We start from the raw sequence: 24,785 nt of genomic DNA, 5'->3' as shown, positions 1-24,785 counted from the left end.
TTATCGTGAGCATGAACGTGTGGCCGAAAAAAAAACATTCCGGACCATACTAGCAAGCGTTCTAACATCATGAATACATAATTCGAACGATTGGTTGACTTTACCGGAACGACCCTTTTTTTGTTGTTGGATAATGGGGAGTGGCAGCTTAGAAACGTGACTCAAAAAATCGAAGTCTACGCAAAGACCAACTCAATCCATCTCAACCATCCATCATCTATCATCGTCACACACAATCGATGAAAATGGACTCGTCCTTGCTGGACGCTAGCGTCCCATGAGATTTTTACAGTACTCGCACCATCATCACCCCACACTTTTATTACATATTATCCTAAAACATGTTCGTTTAAGTAGGCAAAAAAAATATATTCCAATCTCAAACGTGCTAAATTACGTTCGCCGTGCGAAAAGGAAGCGTGTAATTTTGCGTCAAATTATGTTCACTTTTAAGGCAAGCTAGTTAGGAACATTACACCTCTCATTCAGCATTATTCCTATCCAGAAATCAAATGTGTTTGAAATGAGGAAAGAAATGCCCTATCGAAATCCGGTTTCGAGAGGTCAAACAAGGTTCCGGACGAACGGACAAATCGATACCCGATTGCGTATCCTGCTGGCGGCCCCGGTCGATGACGCCCCGAGGGCGTCCCGAAAATTGACCAATCAATTCGCCAAATCTTCGTGACCGCGTGACTGACGAGGGTGCCAGGGACGCAAGCAATAAAGGCACCAAAGACACATCACCACCGAGGTGGCCCAAGCGGTGTCTGCAGCTTGTTCACGAATCATTTGAATGACAATAGATCGTTGCTCAGACGGTTGCACAATAAAACCAGGTGCTCCTGTGCTGCAATACCGATACCGTAAGGTCACACGAATGGCTCAATTAATTGCCCGGTAAGCAACATGCCCGACATCCATAAAACGGGGCACTTAGCTGTACCGGTCGCACTGGCAACTGGTTGAGCTGCCATCATACGAAAGGATTAGAAATCTTTGATAGTAAAATGAGCTAAAAAAAAGCATACCAGACCCCAGAATTTTTAGCGGACGACAAAGCGCTGCAGGGTTTTGCAGGGGTGTCACGGGAAAATAATCCGATTAATTACCGCTCGGGGTTGGCATTTCATACCCTAACTCTCTCTCTTTTTCGTTCGAACGAACGAACCTTCATTTTACCCCCGGAATGTCAGAATCCTAAGTAACGGCTAGCGGACACGTAAAATTTATAAAATCACGCCATTAAGTCAAAACTGTGCTAATACGTTTCACGACTGTGTGCGGGACCGTGTGCACCATTGGGTCATCGTACCCGACCCCGAAAGGATGCGCTGCAGCTGTACGATGGTCATTCATTTCGATGACTTCCTTGCGGTGGCACGAATGGTACATGTAAAAATGCTTACCAGAAGAAATAAAAAAGTGGATCAAATGGGTGTAAAGGATCCATTTCTAACCATTACGCCAGCAGTTAATGCACACACTGAAACACTCGTGTCCCTAGGGATTATTGTGTAGTTTAGTGTTTTAAATTTTTGGTACGTGAATCCTTTACGAGTGAAACTGTAGCATTGGTTGGTTTCATTAAAATTTATTTACATTGTTCTTTATGGGGAACAACAACAATTAGCTTTGCACAAATTGATATGATGTGCTCGAGTAGGGTTAATTCGTTTGAAGCAAAGAGTCTTTGCAATTTGTAGTGCAAGTGGAAATTTAAAAAATGTTTTATTTTTAAATTGCCAAGATGGATTTAAACTTGTTGCTTCTCTTGAATTAGTATAATGCTAAATAATAACACCATTACAAAAGTAAACAAAAATGTTATCCTTGCAGTTATCCATATTAAACGAAATATCGAAAAGAAACGATATCAACGCATAAACTTCTGCTGCTAACAAACAATCTATTCAAACCAATAAAATACAATCCCACAACAGGCAGCGTACAAATCAACTTTAATCAAATGTTTTATGAACTTGTTTTCAACGACATTTCACCATTCCGCGACGACGCTACGGTGCGACCCGCTCGCGGTGCGACCATCCCGACAGCCGTGCTTTCGTTGGACAGTTCGATGCATCCTCGTGCTGGGGAAACTCCACCAACAGAGCCACCAGTACAAACCATCCAATTATAAACATATCAGCGCTAATAAATGAGCACAGATAACACCGCCCGATAGGAATAGCATGCCGGGGTACAATAATCCACCGACGCGAATGAACGCGCTCGGATTGGGCCACCAACCCGAGCAACTCCCAGGCAAGGGAGGCCACCCGAAAACAACCAAAAACGAACTGCGAACGACATCAGAACGACACGGCGAACAACTTTCGACATCTAGCGGCAGCAACCGGATTCGGATCTCCGTGACTGCGACGCATCGCTAACGCCACGAGTTTCCCTACGGGGTTGGTGGTGCGCACATTCCAGGAAAAGTGTCGGTGTGTCAACCTGTGTGTGTGTGTGTGTGTGTGTGATGAGCGATGGAAAGTTTTCGCTTCGATTCACCGTTCATTCCGCTCCGTTTCTGGTGAAAGTCGACAGTCAACAGGTGAGAACCAAACCGAAAGGATTAGCCCGCGAAGTGCGAAATGTAAGTTGTAGCCGGCGGGTGTTGCTCGTGGTGCCAATGTCCTTCAGCAACGCGAGCACATGAATCCACTAGCAAACGACGCGAAAGGGTAATAAAATGGATTGTAAATTTCTCACGAAAATTTTTAACGCTCTATCTGTTCGGGTTGTACCATTACCACCGGTGAGTGTGGCGTGCTTTTCGCATTTACTTAACTTTTATTCTTGTGCGAGCTGTAATTTGTTGGTCTCGCAAGTCTTGCCGTAATTGAACCGTAAATGTCGTAGAAATTAAGGCAAATTAAGATCCTGAGAAGTATGCTGCACTAAGGCAACCATCGTCTGTTGTTTTGTGGATGTGAATGATGGTAATTATTTGTTTTATTTAAGAAATCATGTCATCGATACGCATCTGTTTCATTGCAGAGGAAATGAATTCTATTTTTAGGCATTAAATTAATGCTTCGTATTGAAACATTCAGATACATTCATAGATTCTCACGCATCGTCGCAAGCATGTTTTCCGAAAGCAACCAACATAGGAATACTGATAATATGAGGAAGCAATAAAAAATATTTAAAAACGAACCAAACACGATCATAAAATTAGCACACTCACTCTAAACAATGTCATAAAAGCACGACTACATTGCTATCTCCACCCAAACAAGCTGCAAACAGCCTTACAATTTAGTCCTTTGTGAACAAGGTTTCCGTAGCAAATGTGCCGTATCTGTTCCAGAAGTGGCAATCGTGAACAAACGCAAACACACACACAACCCCCTGCACCAGGAACCCAGGAACCCACATACGCCCAGCTCCGGAGAGTTTGCCTTTTTTATTATCCCAGGAGATTATTATTATTATTCAATTGTCTACGTATTACCGGAACCGCGTCGTATCAACTTTTTAAAGGTTTTCCTATGGTCGGTTTTTACGATCGTCACAAACAGTTCCGGTTCCCAGCGATAGTTACCATAGTTGCGCGAGGTTGTGCCATCTATCGGGCCCGAAAAAGGAATCATTATTGGATTGGTACACGATGGTATTTTTTTTTGACGTTGAAACTCTTACATACATAAAAATGAGATGTTTTTGGCAACGTTTTTTTTTTTTTGTTACAGTCTCACATTTTACTGAAGTGTTATGGATTGAAATGGGAAATTATAGCAAAACTCAGACCCTGTTTTATTAACTATGGAATGAAGGGTAAAGAGCTCGAGGGCTATAAAAGCAACGAACATTAAAAGTATGCGTAACTGCAATTAACCATATCGATATTGTACATTGTGCGTGGTTTTATTCAGCAACGAAAAGTTTGATACTTGCTGGAGTTTGTAGTGGAAACTTTAAGAAACTTGGTGCCAATTTCATTATTACCAATTTTATTATTAAATCTATCTGTCACATATCCACACCGTAGTGCGTAGTTCTAAATTAAGCGTAGTTTTGAAAAGATCCCACAATGTATTTTTTAATTCTTTCCAACTTTTTGGAACATCACTTTAAGCTATCTCTTCAACTTTTTCTCTTATTAAAAAAAACTAGTTGTCTTATACAGTGTTGGATGCATCTGAATGAATCTTTGAACGGAATGAATGACTCTAAATCTCTGTTATTCTGTCCTCTGTTCCCCTCCCGCCCGTCAACAGTTTTGGAAGAAGCCTACCCCTCCCCAGCCTCGCTCAGCCCTTTGAATTAAAATGTATTGGCAAGGAATAATCAAAGATTCATGAATCTTTCAGGATTCGTTACAATTTTTAGTCTTCATTGAAGATTCATATGAATGATTCATTTCAAAAGATTCAATAAGCACAACACTATTCTTATAATTATTGTTACAGACTGTAACAAATGTTACGTTACGTTACCAACTGACCATGTTACGTCACGGACTGTATGCAACAGTAACATGCGAGAAAATCATTCGATACCAGGCGAGCATCCCTCCAAGAGGTGACGTCAACTAGTAGGCGGGTGAGTTGTAGGATTAAGTGTTTTATCATTCGAAGTACCAGGAGAGCATGACCCAAATATCAACTTGATGGAGGGCGGAACAAACGCAAAAACTCACCTAGTATTATGGTAATAATGAAATTGGCACCAAGTTTCTTAAAGTTTCCACTACAAACTCCAGCAAGTATCAAACTTTTCGTTGCTGAATAAAACCACGCACAATGTAAAATATCGATATGTTTAATTGCAGTTACGCATACTTTTAATGTTCGTTGCTTTTATAGCCCTCGAGCTCTTTACCCTTCATTCCATAGTTAATAAAACAGGGTCTGAGTTTTGCTATAATTTCCCATTTCAATCCATAACCCTTCAGTAAAATGTGAGGCTGTAACAAAAAAAAACGTTGTCAAACATAAACATCTCATTTTTATGTATGTAAGAGTTTCAACGACTAAAAAAACACCATCGTGTACCAATGGAATGATTCCTTTTTCGGGCCCGACAAATGTGAGGCACAACCTCGCGCAACTATGGTAACTATCGCTGGGAACCGGAACTGTTTGTGACGATCGTAAAAACCGACCATAGGATCTACCGTATCTACCTTTAAAAAGTAGATATGACGCGGTTCCGGTAATACGTAGACAATTGAATAATAATAATAATCTCAAAAAAGGCAAACTCTCCGGGGCAGGGCGTATGTGGGTTCCTGGGTTCTTGGTGCAAAGGATTTGCCTGGGTGGTAGGATGTTGGTTCGAAACCACGAGAGAAGAGTTACGTGTAATGCAAATTGCATACTTTGTGATTTTTTTTCTCGCATCATTGCATACCCTGAGGCGCTTACGTTGCAAATCGTGCAATCGGTTAGTACTTAAGAGCACAACTGAAGTTACTTGCATAATTATACACACGGTTTTTTCATAATTGGAATTTTATGTAACAATCAATAATAACATATTTAAGTCATACGGCCATTTTTCATACACATTTCTCATTTCTTGGGGTCATACACATTTTTGTGTATCCAATATGTGTATTTTGTGTTTGCAATATCCGGACGGGATTTGCAACCCGGTTTGGCCTCGTTAGACCGGCGCCGTTATCATATTATCTGTCCGCCGATTATCCGTGCTCATCGGGACTCAACCCTACCCGGATAAGCGAATACCACGGATAATAGGCACAACTCTTTTTATTGATAACTATTAGTGTTTAGTGTGTAATGCGTATACTTTTTTATAAAGCTAGATGTTACTTTTTTTATTTACAAGTTACAAAATAAATCTGTTTTTTTTTCGAATTTGAGCAATTTATATCATTCCCTATTGAAGCTTTTATTTCTTCCCATCATCGGTTTTGCATTTCATACGTCAATTCTCCTTCGGAACTGTCATTTCCGAGCTGCACGGATAACAGGTACCCGTATAATCGGCGCTCCACTATAATTATTGCATATTTTTTATATCCTATACTTGAAATATGTCAAGTCATACGGCCTGGCCGTCCTTATTGAAATAAATTTAAAAAAAAAAGTTGAAATATGTTCTTAAGCATCAATCAAATAATCAAAACTCGCACAACAATTCCGATATTCATAAACTTCATTTTATTTTGTACTATTACATACCTTATTAAACAGTACTTCATTGGTTACCTTTTGAACAGAAAAACTGTTCTTTCTTTCCATTTCATTTCACGCTACAATCTAACTACAATGCTAATGGTAAAATGGCGAACATTCCTCTGCCCGTTAAAGACTCTTTCGCGTATGTACATCGTTGCATCGGTGCGCAAACATTACCATCCTTTGCAAACGGCCTTGGTACATTTCAATCAAGCTCTCCACTCGTCACGGACGTTTAATGTCTGGTCGCGTAGCTAACACTTGTACCCACAGGGGAGACAGCTTTGGGACGGCTTACGAACACATTCGCTCCACCGAATCCTATACCTTGCGGGCCAGGCGGAGGCAGGGGCGGTGGTTTCCGGGCGGCCGGCGTACCCTGTCCCTTATAGAATCGGTACCATTTCGGTGGCGTCGGCTTTTTGTAGCCAACGATCGGAACAGTCGGCGTGAGCTTGACGATACCGGGCTTCTTCGGTCGCTGCGGTGTTCCGGTCGTACCAGATGAGGGCACTGGTAGCTTCCAGGGCGCTAGCGGATATCGGAACGGTGGGGCCTTTTTCCTGAATTCTGTAAACGAGGTCAGTCAGAGTGGGTGGTCGTAAGCGTCACAATGCGACATCGGTTGTACGTTTGCACCTTCTCCTTCTACCCATTTTTTTCGGGCATGATGTAAGTCGTGTCTGTACAAGTTCAAGTTGCTCGGGTTAGTTCGCACCCTCAATATGTACAATGTTTGCGCCACCTGCGCCCCCGGTGTCAGCATGTGGTCAGCAACGGTCTAAAGGGTTGGATTGCAGGGTGGTAAAGAGAGAACCTCACCTCATTGCACAACACAAAACAGCCGCTCAATCAATCAGCATACCAAACGGCATACCAAACGAGCGGACAGGACCAACATTGGGGGAGGATCACTGTTATTAACGACACTTTGCAGCCCGGCTGCATGTCACTAAAAGTCAATCGCCAGCATTAGTGCAATGGGGGTGCCTCCACATTGCAAACCGGTGGCAACAATCGATCGCGACAGACATTCACCTTCCTGCCCTGCCATGTGCCACCACCCTCGGTCAAACCACCGAAGAAGTCTGAAGAAGAAGGCGATCCTACACAAAGATTAGGTGAGATTGTTCGACGAGGAAGTTAAGACACCGTGGTAAGGGGTGAGCTGAAGTAGGTGAGGGTGGGGGAGGGGGGTAGGTTTATGGCACACCTTTGCCCCAACCAACCTGTGCATATGGACGCGAGTGGACAAAAGAGGAAGGAAAACCGCCAATCAGCTTCCTTGGAAGTGGTTGCAGAACGCGATTGCGAAAGAACAGCATGTTATGGTTTACAAAAAAATAAATACCCATTACCGACGCGGGGTAGCTCGAACGGTAACAGCTGGCTAGTTGGCTACAGGTTCGCAGTAGACGAGCGAAAATTTGCGACCGCTGACCTTGACGAACGCACAAGAATGTCGAACAAACCGCTAAGCTGTTGCTAAGGGTTTTTGATCCATTAAATTGGCATAACGCTACGCCGGGATCATAGCCTACACGATCTTACTGGATGATTTTTTTTTTTCGTGAACAGAAATAGGAAAGGAATTGCTGCATTCACCGTATCTATACAGATCCCCACGGAAGGTGGGAATTTTATTTACACAAGGGTTTTTCTTAGTCAGCAATTAGTCAGTCAAACGTATGGGATGGAATTTCGAATTAGAAAAATACCGCACCAAGGATCGTAACTCGATCTCCTCATTTTGTCCCCTTATGCTACCCCATTCGATGCCCAACCCAAAAAAAAAAGAAACCAATCAAACATCTCAAACCAATAAGTTTAAATGTCATCTATACAATAATTTATTAAGTTAGCAATTAATTGCTATGTAACGTATCGTACAGAAAGGAAACCATCAAGGTGTTACGGAAACTTCAATCCCACTCGTTCATACACGGGCGTAACGCACCTGTTCGGACATTCTAAACGTTCGCTCGCTCAAACACACTTAACCTACACACAGACACACACACACAGAAGCGCGCACAAACATACTCTTTCACAGGATTGCTTTTGTACAAAAAGGAAGGATAGTTGGTTTTTTTGTTTGATTTTTTGTTTTAAGGCTATACATGTTACAATTGCTTGCTTGCTTTTAGTAACTGGCGCCGCGTGCTGGACCCTGTTTTTTTTTTGTTTGTTTGTTGGTAATGCTCTTTGTACAATCTTGTCATAAACGAAACGGCTCAACCGGTTATCCGCGTTTCCGTGTGGAGGAGGGTGTGTGTATGTTTTTTTTTGGGGTTGGTAAGGATGACTGTTGACAATGGTGGTGGTAGGGGTTGTACTGTACATTTGGAGTAACCGGTGTTATGTTTGGCGGGGGTTTTGGCGTTGCAGCATTGCAGCAAAAGCGCACACATTGTGAGTTGGGTGTTGATTATCTTTACAAATAAATATCTTTACATGCATGCCGTCGCTACTGGGGCAGACTATACATTGAATGGTGTGCTTTAGAGGAAAAACAAAGAAAAAAGAACAAAAAAATCCTAACGTTGCCATACTAGCGGGATCGTGATCGTGAGGAACTAAATGGCTATCTGGATAGGTATTTAAATAGGCAACAACAAAAAAAACGCAAGGATTGCACAATTTTTTAAACAACAAGCATAAAGTACCGAAGATCGATCGATGATCATGTATGTAGCTCAGGTTCGAATTGTGACTTTTATCGGTTCCTGTTTGACATGCATTTTGGAGCATATAAAACGGGTGATTATTTACAAAAATCTCAATTCAACCCGAAACCAATCTGCATCAGTACTTTTTTGACTGCCGTTTTGATCGAATTACAAATTTGATATGGCATCAAATTCCTTAACGTTCTCGTTTCGCAAATACCTCAACATATCAGTTCTAGGATTTCTAAGCTAATCTGAACAGTGCGCGGACACGGTGGACTATAGCGTGCTGACTTTACCGGTGACCAAATGCATTGTACAGGTGCACCTGTTTCGCATTGCTTCGTCTACTTTCTGATCTCCCACGCTTCTGATTATATTTCTGCGCTGGTTTGGTTAACTAAATTTTGAACATTCCAATCGCTATCTCGTTGGTGCAGGAATCTGCCCAATTGTTGCGTCTAAAACTTGCCGAAAACTGGATACGATCAGAATGTACCGATCGGTCGGTTTGTGCAATGCTCTTAGACTTTGCTCTGTTGTTTGTGCGCAACAACAAAAAATAGTAAATCGTGACAGTGACTTAGAAATATCGTAAATTTCGGTACAACGCATTCACATCTGGAAAAATGGAAAGAAACACATTGGTGATGGTGTTGGGCAGCGATCCGATCGTCGATCGGGAGTTTTGTGGCGGACAAGCCCTATGATACAGGTGGTTTGTTTCGCATTAGTCACATAAAGTTGTAAACTACGATACACACACATTCACACGCAGCCATACAAACACAATACACACAAAGCTCCCGAAAGGGTATGAAGTGTCCCCCACTGCCTGGGTGGGTTTCCGGTCGGTGGTTTTGTACAGGGGATCACTTCCCTTTCGTTGACCCTTTTGTTTTTGCATCCCCATCAGTGCCTGAAGGGGTGGGGGAGGTGGGGTGGTGGTTGGTGGATCGTTGATCGGATTGTGGGAACGTAGGGACGTGGTTGGAAATGGTGGTTGGATTGGTTTGTGGGTTGCAGGACGTTGCTATTTAGTAGTAATCTAGACGAAGGAACAAAGTGTAACACGGATAAGTCACGGGCCATGTCGGGGCAGTTCGGTTTTTTTTTGTTGGCTGGCCGTCAGGCAGTTTTGTTAGCAAATGGCTGTTCTAAGCGGTTAGTACTGAGCAGTACTACAATGCGGCATTGATGTTAATGGTAAGAAAAGCGGCAAATAGGAACGTAGAACGTGGACGAGGCGTACGCCGAAACGAATCGTTCTAATCGTTTGTTAGTTTGATGGCAATCGGAAGAAAGGGACGGAACTGGCTGACTTTTGGGCCAGTTGGCGGATTGGGCCTCCATAATTAGGCTTCATATTTACAAGAATTCTTCCCACGTACGTGAGGTTTTTGAATGCTTTCGTTTAGCGCTGTTCGGGCGCTGATCGGTGTTTCGTTTTGCTTTTACAGTGCTGTGGTTCACTTCTCCATCCATGCATCCACGATTAGTATCACCCGGGTAAGGGCTCCCAAGCATTCTTAGGCTCATTAGGGGTTGGATTAATTGAAAGCAACTCTCCGGCATGCAATCGGCTGTTTGTTTTTGCATTTCATTCGAAGACTTTGATTAAGAGGTGGTTATATCTCATGTGCACTATGTACATTGTAAACAACGCCGTCTCACGGTTGTTGTGGCGCTTGCGTTGGATTAGACATTTCGAACTTGCGAGGGTCACAGCAAGATTCCCACTCTCACGACCACGGTGTCGACAGTGACGCAGGTATGAGGTTAGCATAGGAAGAAGCTCTATAGCTTATTAGTGGTAGAATAGTAGTGGTAGTAGTAGTAGTAGTAGTAGTAGCAACGACGCAAAACAGCCATATTTCTCCCGTATTTTGTGTTTTTTTTGTGATAAACACACAGCACATCGGTCGGTTAAAGCGGGGCAAATGTTAGTTGGGTGTGGTAGTAGAGGCACGGTTTTTGTTTTTGCCAATCTAGACAAACGTCCAAAATATTATTCGCTCTTACTCTGGGGCGTATTCGGTGGCACGAAACCGTATCCGGAAGCACCGACAATCACTCCGCTCGACTCAACTGGAGCATCGGCGGGTGCGGGCGGGAATACAACTGGGCCTGTGGCAAGGGAAACAAGTAAAAAATAACGCAATTTAGTGTTAGAAGGTAAATAAAAATCCTTTTAAAAAAAACAAACACTTCAAATACATCTTATCTAACAAACAAACAAAAACAAAATGAAACTCCCATTTCCATTACGCCATTTTGCAAATAACCAACAGTAAACCAGCTCAACTGTCACTCGTGGGTCAGCAATCGCTGGAACCTTGTTTTTTTCCCGGCAGATGGATCACACGCTGTTTCACTCACAATATCCCCGCTATTCCATCTATACAACTACACGGCCTGTCATCGACACAGCACAGTACTAAAATAATGCACAAAACTCAAACTACCTTTAAATGTCAACTACCGTAACGGTTAACCCATACTTAGCGCCTTGTACGGTGCCGACATGCAAATAACGATCATTTCGTACTCAAACCCAGTAATTTAATACGAGATCTTGTTCGATTTTTTTTTTTTTTGCTTCCATCTCGTACAATCTCCATTCACGCTGCCAGGCACTACCTTTTTCCGATTAGTTTGTCCAGATCCAAAAATCACACGAGTATTTGCAGGAGGAAAAAAAATAAACCGGTTGGTTTTGGGAGAAGGGAGGAAAAACTAACGTTTCTAGCCCTCGTTTAAAGGTCACACACTATGCTACAGATTCGTTCTAATTCATCCCTCTCGTATCGTGTACGAGAAATCCCAGCCATGGTAACACCAGCTTATGCCAGCAAATCACTACTCCCAACTTAGGGTCTGGTAAATCGTACGTAAATCACACTCCACCGTTCCGGGATTGCTGATGCAAATTATTAGCCGCAGCGCAAATACGTCAAACCTTGTTTGGAATTGATGTGATCGGTTCACCTCCTTCAACGCCGCGTACAAAAGAGAAATCGTTTGACTCTTTTTATTGTCTTCCTTGATTTTCATTCTCACATTTTCCACAATACGACAGCACTTTCCGTTCAAGTTTATTGGTCAGCCCACACCCTGCCCTTCCCCCTATATCCCTCTTCGCTTCCCCTGCACCAGATACATCTAAACCACTCACCTCGGTTTTGTCTTGGATCCCTGATACCAGCGTTCAAAGTACCTGACAAATCCTGTCCACCGAATGCAGTCGGTCCACCAAAGTCACCGGTTAGCGAGGCAAGCCCGAACTGGGCCGTGTGCGGGAACCCGAATCGTTGTCCGGCGACGGTGGCCACGGCCAGGACGAGCGCGAAGAAGATGGTGAACTGTTTGGAAGAATACAATAAATTGATAAAAAAAATAAGACAATGAAGCGTAATGATGCGTAACGCGCGGGTAAGTACATGCGAAAAGGAAAACATAACATAATAATTGTGCAGATAAGTAAGGCCAGGTCAGCAGACACACAAATGATGAATCTATTATGGCATCCATCAGTTGGTCGATAGGGGAACAAACGAGAAAGAGAGAAAAAGACCAAATCTTTACCAAGCAAGCTATTGCACGATTCTTTTCTGCCCATCCAACTGATCCAGCAAATGATAACTTCACTATCAAAATGAGGTCAGATTAGACATATCTAATCCACCTGGTTCGATGCAAATGCGGTAAGAACGCGCAACTGCAATAATCATGCTTACGGGAGTGCAGCTAAATCAGAATTGCTTGCGGGTTTCCTTTCAACGATTAACAAATAAAGCACTAACTGTCCATTTTAGAATCAGGTGGTACCGGTGAAAATGCTTCACGGCTTGTGCAATGATTCGGGCTCGCAAGAAAAGCAAATGAAAATTGCACTGAGAGCCACTAATTGATTCGATGATTAACGGTGGTATTCCAAAGGCAATTTTCACCCCAAAAACTAGACGACGTATCTCGCTGGTTTGATCGTACAATTTATGCGCTTAATTATGCTGCGAGTTTGAATGAAGTAGAAAAAAATAGCTCAACAAAAAAAATAACCTGTATGATCGGTGTGTGTGTATGATGAAATTCATTTAATTAAAGAAAAGACGTTTATTGTTCCCATCACAGCGTGCCGCTTGTTCGATCGTACGCACCACCAATCGAACAAGATCAATAAAACTCGGGCTTCGAATGAGAAGGGTTTTGCTTTGGCGATTTCCTGCACACTGGCGTAGAAATGAAGCCACGAGCCCATTAGGCAATATGATTAATATGCACACCAAAATGCACACCGTCATGCTGCTAATTGATGCTATCCGGCCTAAGCTCCCGGAATCCGCCGGTACGCGGGCGCACCAATAAATCGGCATGCATCGGTGCCCAACCACGGTGGATGATACGATCGCTGGTCTCGTATCGAACCACCGGCGGATAACCGTTGCCTTTTGTCTGCTTTCCATCCTGACTTTTTCCCTCGATGCGGCTGTGCACGGTTTGTTTGAAACAAACGGAAAAACTGGCTTAAACTTTTGCTTTCATTTACGGCTAGTACGCGCCCTAGCCGAACCATCGAAACCGGACCAGGTTTCATCAGCTATTCACTATTCACATACACGCCCCAAAACATCACGGAAAATGAAATGATCGCCAATGTTTGTGGTTGCCACCTATTGTTGCGTATCTGCTCCTGCTTTCCGCGATGACATAAAACCCACATGCTTCACCATCACGAACAAAAAACCAAAGCACATTAGCGATGTGTGAAAACAGATTTGCGGATTACCTCAGCATAGACTGACTGAGCAAAAAAAAAACTCAATTCGAAAAACACAATTCGAAACATAAGATCATAAAATGGCCACAATGATCGCTGAACTGGATTTTAGCACCCCGTGTCGGTCAATTTGCCAGCCGGATCGGGGTTTGGTTTCATCTCCGCACCGACACTCGGCTCGGCTCGACCGTGTGCGAAGATCTCACTTTCTTTCTCGCGTACGTATCGATCGGTCGCTGGAACAATCAGTCGATTGTAACTGGATTTTTCCTCCCGAGCAGCACACACTGTCCGGAAGCATCAAGAAGCAAGTGCGTCATAAAGGGGAGAGGGGGGAGGGGGGGAGGGAAGGAACCTGTTCCGCAGTGTCGGTGCCGGTTCGGATGTAGCGAAAGCGAAAGTCCCATAAACCCGACGTCCCATCTGTGTGAGACGCGGTGAGTCCCTCCGTACCGAGTGTACCGGTCCCGATAGGTCCGATAGGAAGTGGGCATATAACAACGCTTCAACAAATGCCTTGGGTGAAACGGAGACAGAGCTGTACGTGCTCGTGGCTGCTGCATTCCGTTATGTATATTTGTGCGATTTTTTTCCTCCTCCTTCTCGTATCTCCACCAAGCAGCAGACCTCGTTCTCAAGTGGTGTAGCTGAATAGCTGCGACTTGGAGTTACTTAGCTCCCAACAACAAGATCTCCACACAATGTAGCCACGTGCGGTAGTGCAATGTTTGTCTAGATCATGGGTAGAATTGGGTGAATAATATGAAAAACTACCCCTTCCCTCTTGTACCACCTTCCGATCTAACCTACACGATCGATCGCCATGAGGTAATAGCGACCTGGTTCACTTTGTGGCTCTGTGGTGGTCTAATTTGCTTACAAGATTCTACCATCAGCTAGATCGTGCAAGAACGAACGTATACTCTGGCGCTTTGTATAGCTGGCTGATATGTTGTTGCTCGTTATGCCACAATTCCAAACACACTGTCTGGGTAGAGGTTACTCCAGCCATTGAAGTGATACAGTACAGTGTACTAACAACAACAAAAATGAAAACTTCACTTCCAGATAATAGAGCCCTGAAGGATTGGGAAATTATACCTAGCACTAGGGTATATGTTTTTCCCTTCTTCTCCCTTTTCGCTGTCTTCCATCTCCCGAAGCTTGCGGGCACACAAGTGCGATAAGTACCACTATCTTTTTTTAAGGAACTCCACACGGGAGCTACCTCTGGGCACTGAGGCAACCATTAAGCGCCGAAAACAGGAAAGTGAATGCACTATCACAGCACCACGTGACCAAACACGACACTACAATCGTACATGTGCGCCTTTTACGTAACGATCATTTGGTGATTAAATAGTGCCTGGTAGTAAAATAAATTCTACCGAACATGAACACACCAACGGGGCTAAACTTCGGCCCAGGGATGTTAGCCCGAGAAGTATTGCGAAGTAATTCTTCACCATCCACACCAGTCGGACGAAGCATACGGACACTTTTCCGAAGTCCGAAATATGATACTCATCAATGACTGACACAACAGTAATTGACTGACGATCCCGTTTGGCAAGAGGCCGGTTGTTGCTCCTTTGCAGCCCATTAGTGTTGGATGTTGGATTCGTTCGCACTGTCGCGTTGCTGTCAGGCCGCGTGCCATAAAGGATCAACCTTTTGTTTCGTCTCATTTCCGTATCATCAACATCATCGGCACTCATCGTCGTCGGCAGTTCTAATCGTGATCGAGCTGCCAAGGGTTGCGGAGCCGGTTGACACTTTGACAGGTTACAGCACGTACAGCCGGTACAGTCACACCGTGATCGTGATCGTCGTAGAATTTTGTCTCTCCTCATCCACGCACTCCACAGAGTGGAAAGTGTACATCAAACTGAGTCGGCAACTTTCCACCCAGCAGTACCCAGTCACAAAACCAATAATGTACGCCTGTGGTCACTTACTGACCGACTGCCCCATAGCGCTCGTTTGCCAAGAGATCCAATTGCATAATATTTCATCTCGAAGCGGGTTGTGGTGTCTTGTAAATCCCCAACCGGCCGCTTCTCCACCGAGAGGCTACCGGGAGGAAGAAATCTTGTCCAATTCTACTGGAATTTCATCATTTTTGTTTTCAATAAAGCTCCGATTTATTGTCCCCCTGTCCTCCTGCAGTTGCTGAGGCTTTTTTTTAACTAAGTGGCGTCACGGTATTGAGCTGGTATTGAGATGAAACTGAGGGAAGAAAAACACGTGATCGACGCACTTTCGTAGAACAAACTTGACAGACAAACAGCACAAAAACAACAGCAAAGAAAAGGCATGTACAGATATTCAGCGGTGCTTTCGTGTTCGTTCGATCTGGTTTTATTTGGGGAAGTGCCTACGGAAGGTTTACTGTTGGCCGCAGCATCGGTGTTCCCGCTCCATGTCGACCGATACCGCTACTGACCTACATTGGCAAGGCCTTTTCGGTGTGCTGGGAAACGTAATGCTCAGCTTAATGATCTCCGCAACGGAGGAATAACGTACCGGGGGTAGAAGGGTGGTAGAACGGTGCAGCAGCGGCAGTTCCGCAAGTGCATCGGAGGCGCCAACCGCGCTAGTGAAGGGGAGAGGGTTGTATGGTTCGATATCGCAAACGTTAATGACATTCTTTTGCTATTCGAGCGCAAAACAACGGAGGCGTACTTTGTTGACTTTGGCCTGTATTTTTTATTATTACGTCGCCTTACGTCACGGTACATGCAGTCGGACGCCTGAATGTATACACCTCGATTACGATCTATTTATTACCACCTGATCTTCTGCATCCCTTCGGCACGGTTTCTTCCCTTCGTCTTTCCTCGCACACACACACCGGAAAGCAATATAAGTCATATTGCAAATGGTGGCCCCCGAAGCAGATGGCCGTTCGTTCGGGTTCGATTATGAGAAAATACCAATTGAGTGTCGTTAATAGAGTCCGTTACATGGCTGCTTCGCTGCTACTTCAGCGGCTGTGATGGGACGGTTGTTTAAAAAAAAAGACCCATGGTCAGTCACCGGTACCAAGCGTGTACGTGTGTGTTTATATGGGCTGAATTGATCGGGACGCAAAGTCGATTGAGCAACGCTTAAAACCGTAAACTTGTCACATTCTACTTTTTTACGATCATCAATGTCTTTTTCACCCCCCCCTCGATCGCTCTTTGGCGTAGCTTTGGTGTTTATGCGACCGTGTCGTGACAGACTATTTGCTTGGTGCGAAAATTATGTCCCAAACATTCGCGGCTCGTCACAGCACAAATTCCACCGGTCAGGTGTGCTGAGGAAGCCATGCTGCCAACCGTTCGATTTTACATCTTGACTGTCGTTTCCTGCAAGGAAATGGTCGCAGCGGAACGACGACACTAATCCGCCAGTCCGGTCACTGCTTTCCATATTTTATGCTTGCGGCGCTTATTTCGATCCGAATGGTCAGGTTCGTCGCTTGCCGTGATTTCCGTGCGCTAAAATCACTCTGACAGCTTGACAGCTGGTTGCGCTGGTTTTGGATTGCTATTTGCACAGCACTCTCGCGTTTTTGCATGTGGTTGACCCCAACCAAGCGCAAACTGTGAATCAGTGCAAAGCCGGGCTTAATAGATCACTGGCAATTGTCACAGTTAAATCGCACAACAAAAAAAAACCAATTGGACATGGGCAAATGAAAGCGAAAACCTTTTTTTGCTTCCCATCGATGATGGAGAAGGGCGAGAGGGGAGTAAGTAGGTGGGGCATTCCATTTTCTCAGCCACCCAGTGGTCAGTACTGGTGGTTTGTTTCGAGTGTAATGCATTTTAATTGGCCTCCGTACGTCCGATTGCTAACGACCGTATGGGCGGTGGTGTTGCGATAGAAAGACTTAGCGTCTTGTGCATCCCTCCTTCGAACAGCTGGCAAACTTGACCCACAAACGCCACGACGAGAAGCCCGAGCAGAATCCACCGCCGGGAGGGTGGAACATTTTTCACTCACACGTTAAACGGTCAATGACAAGCAGACGGCAGAGGTAACATTTGGTTGTATTCTGTTTGCCTTCTTCACTTGCAATCATCTCCTTGTCACGTACACCGTCCAGGGGTGTCTGTCGTTAAAATCAGTAAAATCTCAATATGTGTATCACGCCTTCCACCCACAATTCTCACACACAGCGACTGTTAATGTCCCCGAGGCGTGAAAAACCGTTACGAAATGTGAAACGAAAAAAAAAAATCGTATGAAAACGCAGGTCTGCGACACTCGAAAGACACTTTGGATTAGGTCGAGCGTCGAAGGCCAGACCGAGTGGCTTCATAGAAAGGGATACAGAAAAAAAAAACATACACACATCGATGCGAACACGAGCCTTTTAACACCTTCACCAGACGGTGGGCAGGTAGGTGATTTTTAATGAGCGGTTCCTTCACCCCCTTCCTTTTTTCGAGAGTCGAAAAAGAAGCCCTCTCAACGCCACGCTATTGAACGGCGATCGTCCTTGCGATGTAAATGCTGACGAAAGTCAAGGTTCCGGTATGGATTGATGCGCCATCCACCGTAAAAAACAATTCAGCGATCATTTATCACAAAGAAAACACACACATTCATGGGTCAACAAACAAACAAAAAAATGCAATTTAATTGTAGTGTAATATTTCGTTTTGGTTTGGTTTGGATTCCAGCAATACTGTCACTATCTGTTTGACGCACAATTCATTAATCTTTACCGTAACAGCTGTCCGATCGTTGTCACGATCGGCAGCACCGTACTGATGTGGATGCCGATTAAACACCGATCACGACGAACAGAGGTGAATAAACGTATCGGTGACGGTGGCATCGGGTCGAAATGGAATGCAAATGCGTTCCGTCGGATGCGAGATGCCGCTCTGGATCAACAGCTGGCCAACCTTGAGATACATTTACATCTCGGCTTAACTGCCGGTTCGCTTCCCAAGGCGATTGCGACGCAAAACGTGGGAAGGAAGGTATGCGTAATTACTTCGGAACATGCTCGGAAATGAAGGATTTGTGCCGGTTCCCTATCGGAACAGGTCGATATGTGTGCATCGACCAGAGGCGTTTAACATTTAAACACCTTCAAATTGAACTCTCCGTAAAAGCTGCTCCGATAGGGAAGTATCTGCTCGAGCGTTGTTACACGTGTAAATCTCGTACGTAGCGATGTACTTTCCACTCCCGTAAGTGTTCCGATCTTTTGTAAGGTAAAACGATCTTTTACACTTTTAGTGCCATTTTACGTTGTTAGAAAATAATTGTTTCCCATTTCCACCTTCTGCCAAAGAGAAGGGATCGTGCAAAGTGGCCAGCGTCAGTGGCTTAATTGAGGAAGTGCACATTCCAAAACTAGCTTAAAACCAGTTGCGTCATTAGTCGATACGCTTTGCAAAACGGTGCAATGAGGCGGAACGGAACTAGGTGTGAGAATGAAGGAACGGCACCGTGCACCGGGAAGGTTTGGCCAGCTCATGCGAATGCTAAGAATGTCGTGCGCTATAAATTATAGGGACGTCACCGTAGCAGCACTTTGTAATGCCGAATCTGAGTTCGAAACGACATCGAAACGGTGCCAGGAAACCATAAACTCTCCGACACGTTGTTTGTCTTCTGTTTCGCGTGCCTGGACCAGCTCGAACCAATGGCCACTGTCCAAACGGGCACACGGTCACCATTCGCCAGAAGGGCGTACGGTGCGCTAACACGTGATCAAGCATTAATTGCCTTTTACAGCTGATCGGTATCACTCGGTGGACGGTGGACAGACCTCAACCGCTCAAGTAGCACGTCTCGAATTCTTAAGCGCATGCCCTCGCTCACTTTAATCAAAACCGAGCAGAAAACTTATGCGTAACGCTTGCAAATTTTGATGTAATACTAGATAGGTGAAGGAATTTGGCGGTATTCGATTGTCGGTTTGGATTGGCCGACCGTGTCTGCATTGTTGAAATATGGCGGAAGATTTATGAGAGCAGTTTAGTCCAGTTTTTGTTTCTCTGGCCAGTGTCTTTAACCTTGCCAAAAACCGAGCCAGGGCATGGGTGTACTTTCTGAAATCCGAAAAGTGTAAAACACTTCAACTGCTACGCATGTTGCACCGTGCGAAAAGTGAAAAGAGAAGTCTCTAACGTAACGCACGTATTTGTGCACGCAGCCATGCAAACTTCGTTGCATACGCATTACTAAAGTTTTCCGCGCTGCAGCAGGTGGAACTAAATTTTGGGGCGGTTTGTTTGTTTTGATTGGTGTGTTTATTGGGTCGGATTTTCTCGTTACAACATGAAAATTATAAGCCATTCCACCAACATTCCCCCAAGGGTGCGGGAAGATGAATACGACGGCGAGAGTAAACCAATGCGCTAGCAAATTGGTACAAATCCGAACAACAATAGAACAAAACCAACCCCTAACCCAGCCAGTTGTCTTGAAGCAGACGTGATACATGGGAAAGGCAAATGATATGAAGTAACGTGCACAATTTGCCAAGTGGAAAACAATTTCCTCTCGTCGCTGTAGAAGGCCGAACGGACAGGAAATAGTGTGAAATTGAACGCACGCCCTACAGCCTAAGGGAACGTACATCATCCAAGCGGCTCCAAGCGGGTTTTGGAAGATGGTAAACTAAATTTCAATATGGTTCGTTCGTGCTTGCGGAAGTTAGCTCACATCTCCGGGCAAAACGGATGGATCAACGTTACTGCATAGTTTGCCCACCGTTTGCAAGCTACTGCCACAGGTGCCTGAGACCAGGGAACGTTGAATTACTGGCCATTTCCTTTGCCACAAATCGTGGCCCCCGAAGGCATGCAGCTTATGTCGATCGGTGATCGCAATCATGCCAACACTTGTGAACCCGATGGAAAAGTCGAAGGTATTTTTCTTCGCTACGCGATCACCCCTACGCATCGTTGCCCGTTCAAATATCTATTCGTTTGTATGAACGGTCCATAAAAAGACCCGTAAGGAAGGTAGCACCGAAATCATTAGCCTCTATGCTACGGCCTCTGTTTGCATACCCCTTTCGCAAATACCTGGGTAATTCAGCGCCAAGTGCTGCACAGCACCAGCGAAAAGTATAGAGCGCGAATTAAGGTTCGTCGCTTAAAACGCATCCCTATCGACAAAGTGTTCATCGATGGATGAATTTTTTGAAAAGGGGGTGAAAATTTTGCTCGAATCACCCCAAAATGAGAGTGTGTGCGTGGCTCGCTGTATCGCGATAGAGTTCGACGTGTGTCGAATGAATGTTCAAAATGGTCATAGTAGGCTAAAAACCTGTCTTTCTGTTTTTGCTCGGTCGCTGTACATTTTCATACGGGAATAGTTCGTGAATTGTGGATTGCGTCAGTTCGTGGACTGTGTATTCGTTTGTGGAATAGTGTTTGCCAAGTTGTTCCAGTTCTAGTTCTAAAAGGATGTTCCTGTGCCGGCACTGGTAAGTTGTACCGCCAGCGTGATGACCTGATGGCGCAGACTTCGGCTGAATACGACGATGAAGAGGCAGGACAAGCTGTTTCAAGACATTTGAAAAGCGACGCGTGGGGACATATGGCCACAGTTGCCGGTCCTCATATCTAGAGGTTTTTGTGTACAAAAATTCAGGAAGCAAGAAGGAGCTCGAAGCTAGATTCAAGTACCGTAGTGTGAAATACTTCGTCAACAGTTTTCTTACAACTGCGCCCACGCGTCCCTTTGGCCTACTGCTTCAAAGGTAGGCTACCCTGTACAATCAATGCCATGGCGTCTAACGGAATCGGTTGAACGTGAAACTTCTTCTTCTTATTTCAGTTGACATTCATACTTCTTGATGGTTGCTCTCGGATAGAGCGTACGAATCGTTAGAAACATCTTTTCCGCGTCATTTGAAAGGAACAAATTATTGGACATGCTCGTGATTATCCAGTTCTATGATGCACCTGCCAATGGAAGTGAAAGACAAGCCAACCTTAGTATTGGTTGTTTTTGCTGCTGATCGGTTCTAAATCGGTTTGTATCGCAGCTAACGATTCTCGAAGAAGCGTCAGTGTCCTAATCTTCCTTATTTTCATTTCTCAACAAACAGGATAGTGGAAACCGCTTTTGTTAGCACTCTACATAGGCGCTGGATTGGATTTTTCTTCGCTCTGCTCACAATGTTCTATCGCCTTCTCTGAGACAATGTTCTATCGCCACCTAGCACCTCTACAAACCGTGACCGATAAAGCTTGTCGTTGATCCTCCGTGCAGGATAACATACTCCGCCAAAGTTGAAGGTCGGTAGAATCATAAACTAACTCAAGTAAGTAATATGTTATACTTTTAAAAAATTGTAGAGAAATTAATTAATAATCTTGTTTTTTCTTGTATCATGTACAGGAATCACCGTTCGATACGAGTTTCCTGCTGATTTGAACTTTGTATTTGTTGGTAAGCATATCTAAAAACAACGTATGTTAATACTTAACTAACATGTGTACTTTTTTCTTTCTTATCGGTCTTATATTCCATTTGCAGATACAAAATGGAGTGAAATATGCGAAAAATCGTGTGTTAATGCGATCAAAATTAAATCGAGATCGCATACGATGCCAAACTCAAAGACACGATGTTAGTTTGTTTCGAAACACGCTAAAAATTCCATTGAAAGTTTTCGCCTGGACCTTTGATTGATACAGGATATGAATCTCTTCGAAACTTTATCTTGGAAGGGAGCAAATGTCCTTGTTTATTTTATGTTTACGTTGCACCGATCGAAACTGGCCGCGTGATAATGAAAAACGATAACAAATCGTGGGCGGTATCATGTGGAACAGGATTAGAAATCCCTGGCTAAGCTGGCGCAGAGTACGAGCGTTGAAAATTGTCCGCTGCCTGGATGGAATGGTATGGTATGAACTATGCAGATAATAAGAATAGAAAAAAAAGTATGAAGCGTAAGATGAAAAATATTGTTACGGGTCTAAATCAGTACATGTGAATTGTTATCTTTTTACGCTTGCCATAAAACCAGGAAAAATAAAAAAATAATATTATATTTGTTAAAAACAAAAAATGTTTTCATTGCACCGGTGCATCAACGGTGCGGAAAGAACGATTGAGAATGAACATTACAGAGTAAAAATGAACCTTACGAAAACGCGCTCATGAAATCATGAATCTCACGCACACACTCTCAAAAAACGGCTTCACAAGATCTGCTGTGAAGCTTTTGTGAAGCCGCTTGTGAAGCCGTGAATTTTACTCGAAATTCACTCTCAGGCGAGCAGTTTGTCGATAGGGATACCCGCGAATTGAAGTCTTTTGTATGGATGCAAACAGCCAGTTATTGTTCGAGCTTCTTCACGCTTCAGAAAATCCTCTATGGCACGCATTTTAAACCAATTATCACGCATTAGTGTTTGGTTACGTTGTGCACACACCGTTTGGTTGAGTATCTTAATTGTGTTGCAAATTATCAATTTAAGCACACTTTTTAATAGCTACTTTTACTCAAGATACATCAGATCGACGAAAATAATGTCATCAAAGCGAACCAATTATGGCACAAATTTACATAAAATTTTGACGTTATGGTGTTTTTTACAATAGACAATGACATTAGATGCTGTTAATCTCACATCAAGAAGGGTGAAAATATATCGCGTGCAAATTTTATTTCCGTTCTACTGACCCACCAACTGTGTCATCGTGCAAATGACCAATTGCAATCAAACCTCACTGATCGTACGATGGTTGAATCGAAGCCACAAAATGCCCTTCGTAGAAGCGATCCTCACCCAACGACATTATCTTCACCAGTGTTTTGTGTCTTGGGTTCGCTCATGTAACACACGGAATCGCGCCAACCGTCTAATCATAAAATCAATGTCAATGACGCATCATCACCATAGGGTCGGTCAGCTTCCTTGAGGGAGACCGAGGAGGGTGGGTGGTTTGTCTGCTGAAGACGGGTAGCGTTTTTCCAAACGTTTATTTTTTTTCAATACCCCGGATCGCTTAATGTGCCTTAATTAAGCGACGATATACTCTGCTGGATGCGTCGAAACATTCGAAACGGTTTGTCATGTGTGTCGAGTGCGTATCCGCGTACAAATCGGCGCACCACACCGTACCGAACCGAACTGACCTCCATTGTGAACTTGTACCGATCGGAATGTGAACGCGACCGCTCCGCCATCCCTTACCCTACCTTATCCCTCAGCCAACTCCTCGCGCGATTCCTTCGAAGGTCAAACGGACATGAAGGCTACGGAAAACCGTGTGCCTCGCTGATTCCATAATGACAATTAACGGCTGACTCTTAGTTTTTTTTTTTCATTCTCTCTCTCTTTATTTCATTTCACTTCGTTTCCTCCATTTTCCCGCCGTTCTGGCCGGCGCCGGAAAGGTCAAAAACCATCGCGGTTCAGTTCCTCCGTAGTGTGCGGAAACACACCATCGGCTGCAACAATCCAGTCCAGTCTCGGTCTGAATGGTTCGATTTATATTTTATTTTTTAAAAGGGAAATCTTTACCCATCAAATCGTAGATGCAACGTGGTTGTTTGTTTTTTTTTTGTTCCTTCACTTTTCCAAACCGGTTCCGTCACGTGTGCTTTTTACTTACAGTCCTCCTCTCCGCACCATCCCACGATTGATAGTGGTAGTGGGAAAATTAATGGAAAATCAAGCCGAAGCGAACCTGACCGTGTGCCGGTATGTGACGTCTTATTAAGAGGCAATACTTTTTACCTGTTTTTTTCTTTGTACTGGAACTACGCACCGTGATACTGAAGGGCCGCACAGATTTATCGTGATACGTTTGCGAACGATATTTCCCTACAGCATGCAGTTCATTTATCTTCTATTACCGCGTCCCCATCTTGATCTGCCTGCATTGGTATTCGGAAGCTTTTGCTTGACCATTTCGAAAGCTGCTGATCATATCAATCGAACGGGAAACATAATAGCCAGTTCCGAGCCGTTCCGTATCGGCGAGCTTCCGGTTATTGCGTTCGGTGGGACATTTCTCATGCAAAACATTCCTTCACACACCGTGCGTATGCAAATGAGGGGAGATTTATTAATCAAAATTTCGCTTTTTTTCCCTCAACCCTTTTTCACGGTCGATAAAATATGACACCAGGTTTTCCAATAAATTCCATCCCTCGCGCTTAGGCTCGGAACAAGTTTGGGAACGAAAACGGTC

At 44.1% G+C, this 24,785-nt stretch overlaps 1 protein-coding gene and 1 long non-coding RNA gene across 5 annotated transcripts in view; one reads left to right on the top strand and one right to left on the bottom strand.

Annotated features, from left to right (window-relative positions):
- The window catches only part of LOC125760480 (wiskott-Aldrich syndrome protein family member 2), a 144,585-nt gene that overhangs the window by 117,468 nt on the left and 2,332 nt on the right, over positions 1-24,785 (bottom strand). The window contains exons 2-4 of one of the 4 annotated variants that reach the window (XR_007418001.1): positions 12,006-12,192; positions 10,853-10,957; positions 8,778-9,451 (exon numbers count right to left, since the gene is read on the bottom strand). Coding sequence is in view for 3 of the 4 variants with exons in the window: in XM_049420645.1 (XP_049276602.1) it covers positions 6,397-6,731; positions 10,853-10,957; positions 12,006-12,192 (627 nt within the window). In the remaining variant the exon portion in view is untranslated. Of the gene's footprint in view, positions 1-6,060; positions 6,732-7,987; positions 9,879-10,852; positions 10,958-12,005; positions 12,193-24,785 lie in introns of those variants that run through there. The other 3 variants (XM_049420645.1, XM_049420646.1, XM_049420647.1) reach the window with 3 other exon arrangements.
- LOC125760483 (uncharacterized) lies at positions 20,734-22,879 on the top strand. The gene is made up of 4 exons (XR_007418003.1): positions 20,734-21,605; positions 21,682-21,897; positions 21,975-22,025; positions 22,113-22,879. It is a non-coding gene; the product is annotated as an uncharacterized LOC125760483 (long non-coding RNA).

The sequence above is a fragment of the Anopheles funestus genome, chromosome 2RL, assembly GCF_943734845.2.
Source record: "Anopheles funestus chromosome 2RL, idAnoFuneDA-416_04, whole genome shotgun sequence".
In the NCBI taxonomy this organism is placed as follows: Eukaryota; Metazoa; Arthropoda; class Insecta; order Diptera; family Culicidae; genus Anopheles; species Anopheles funestus.
This window is presented reverse-complemented; position numbering and strand designations above follow the sequence as displayed.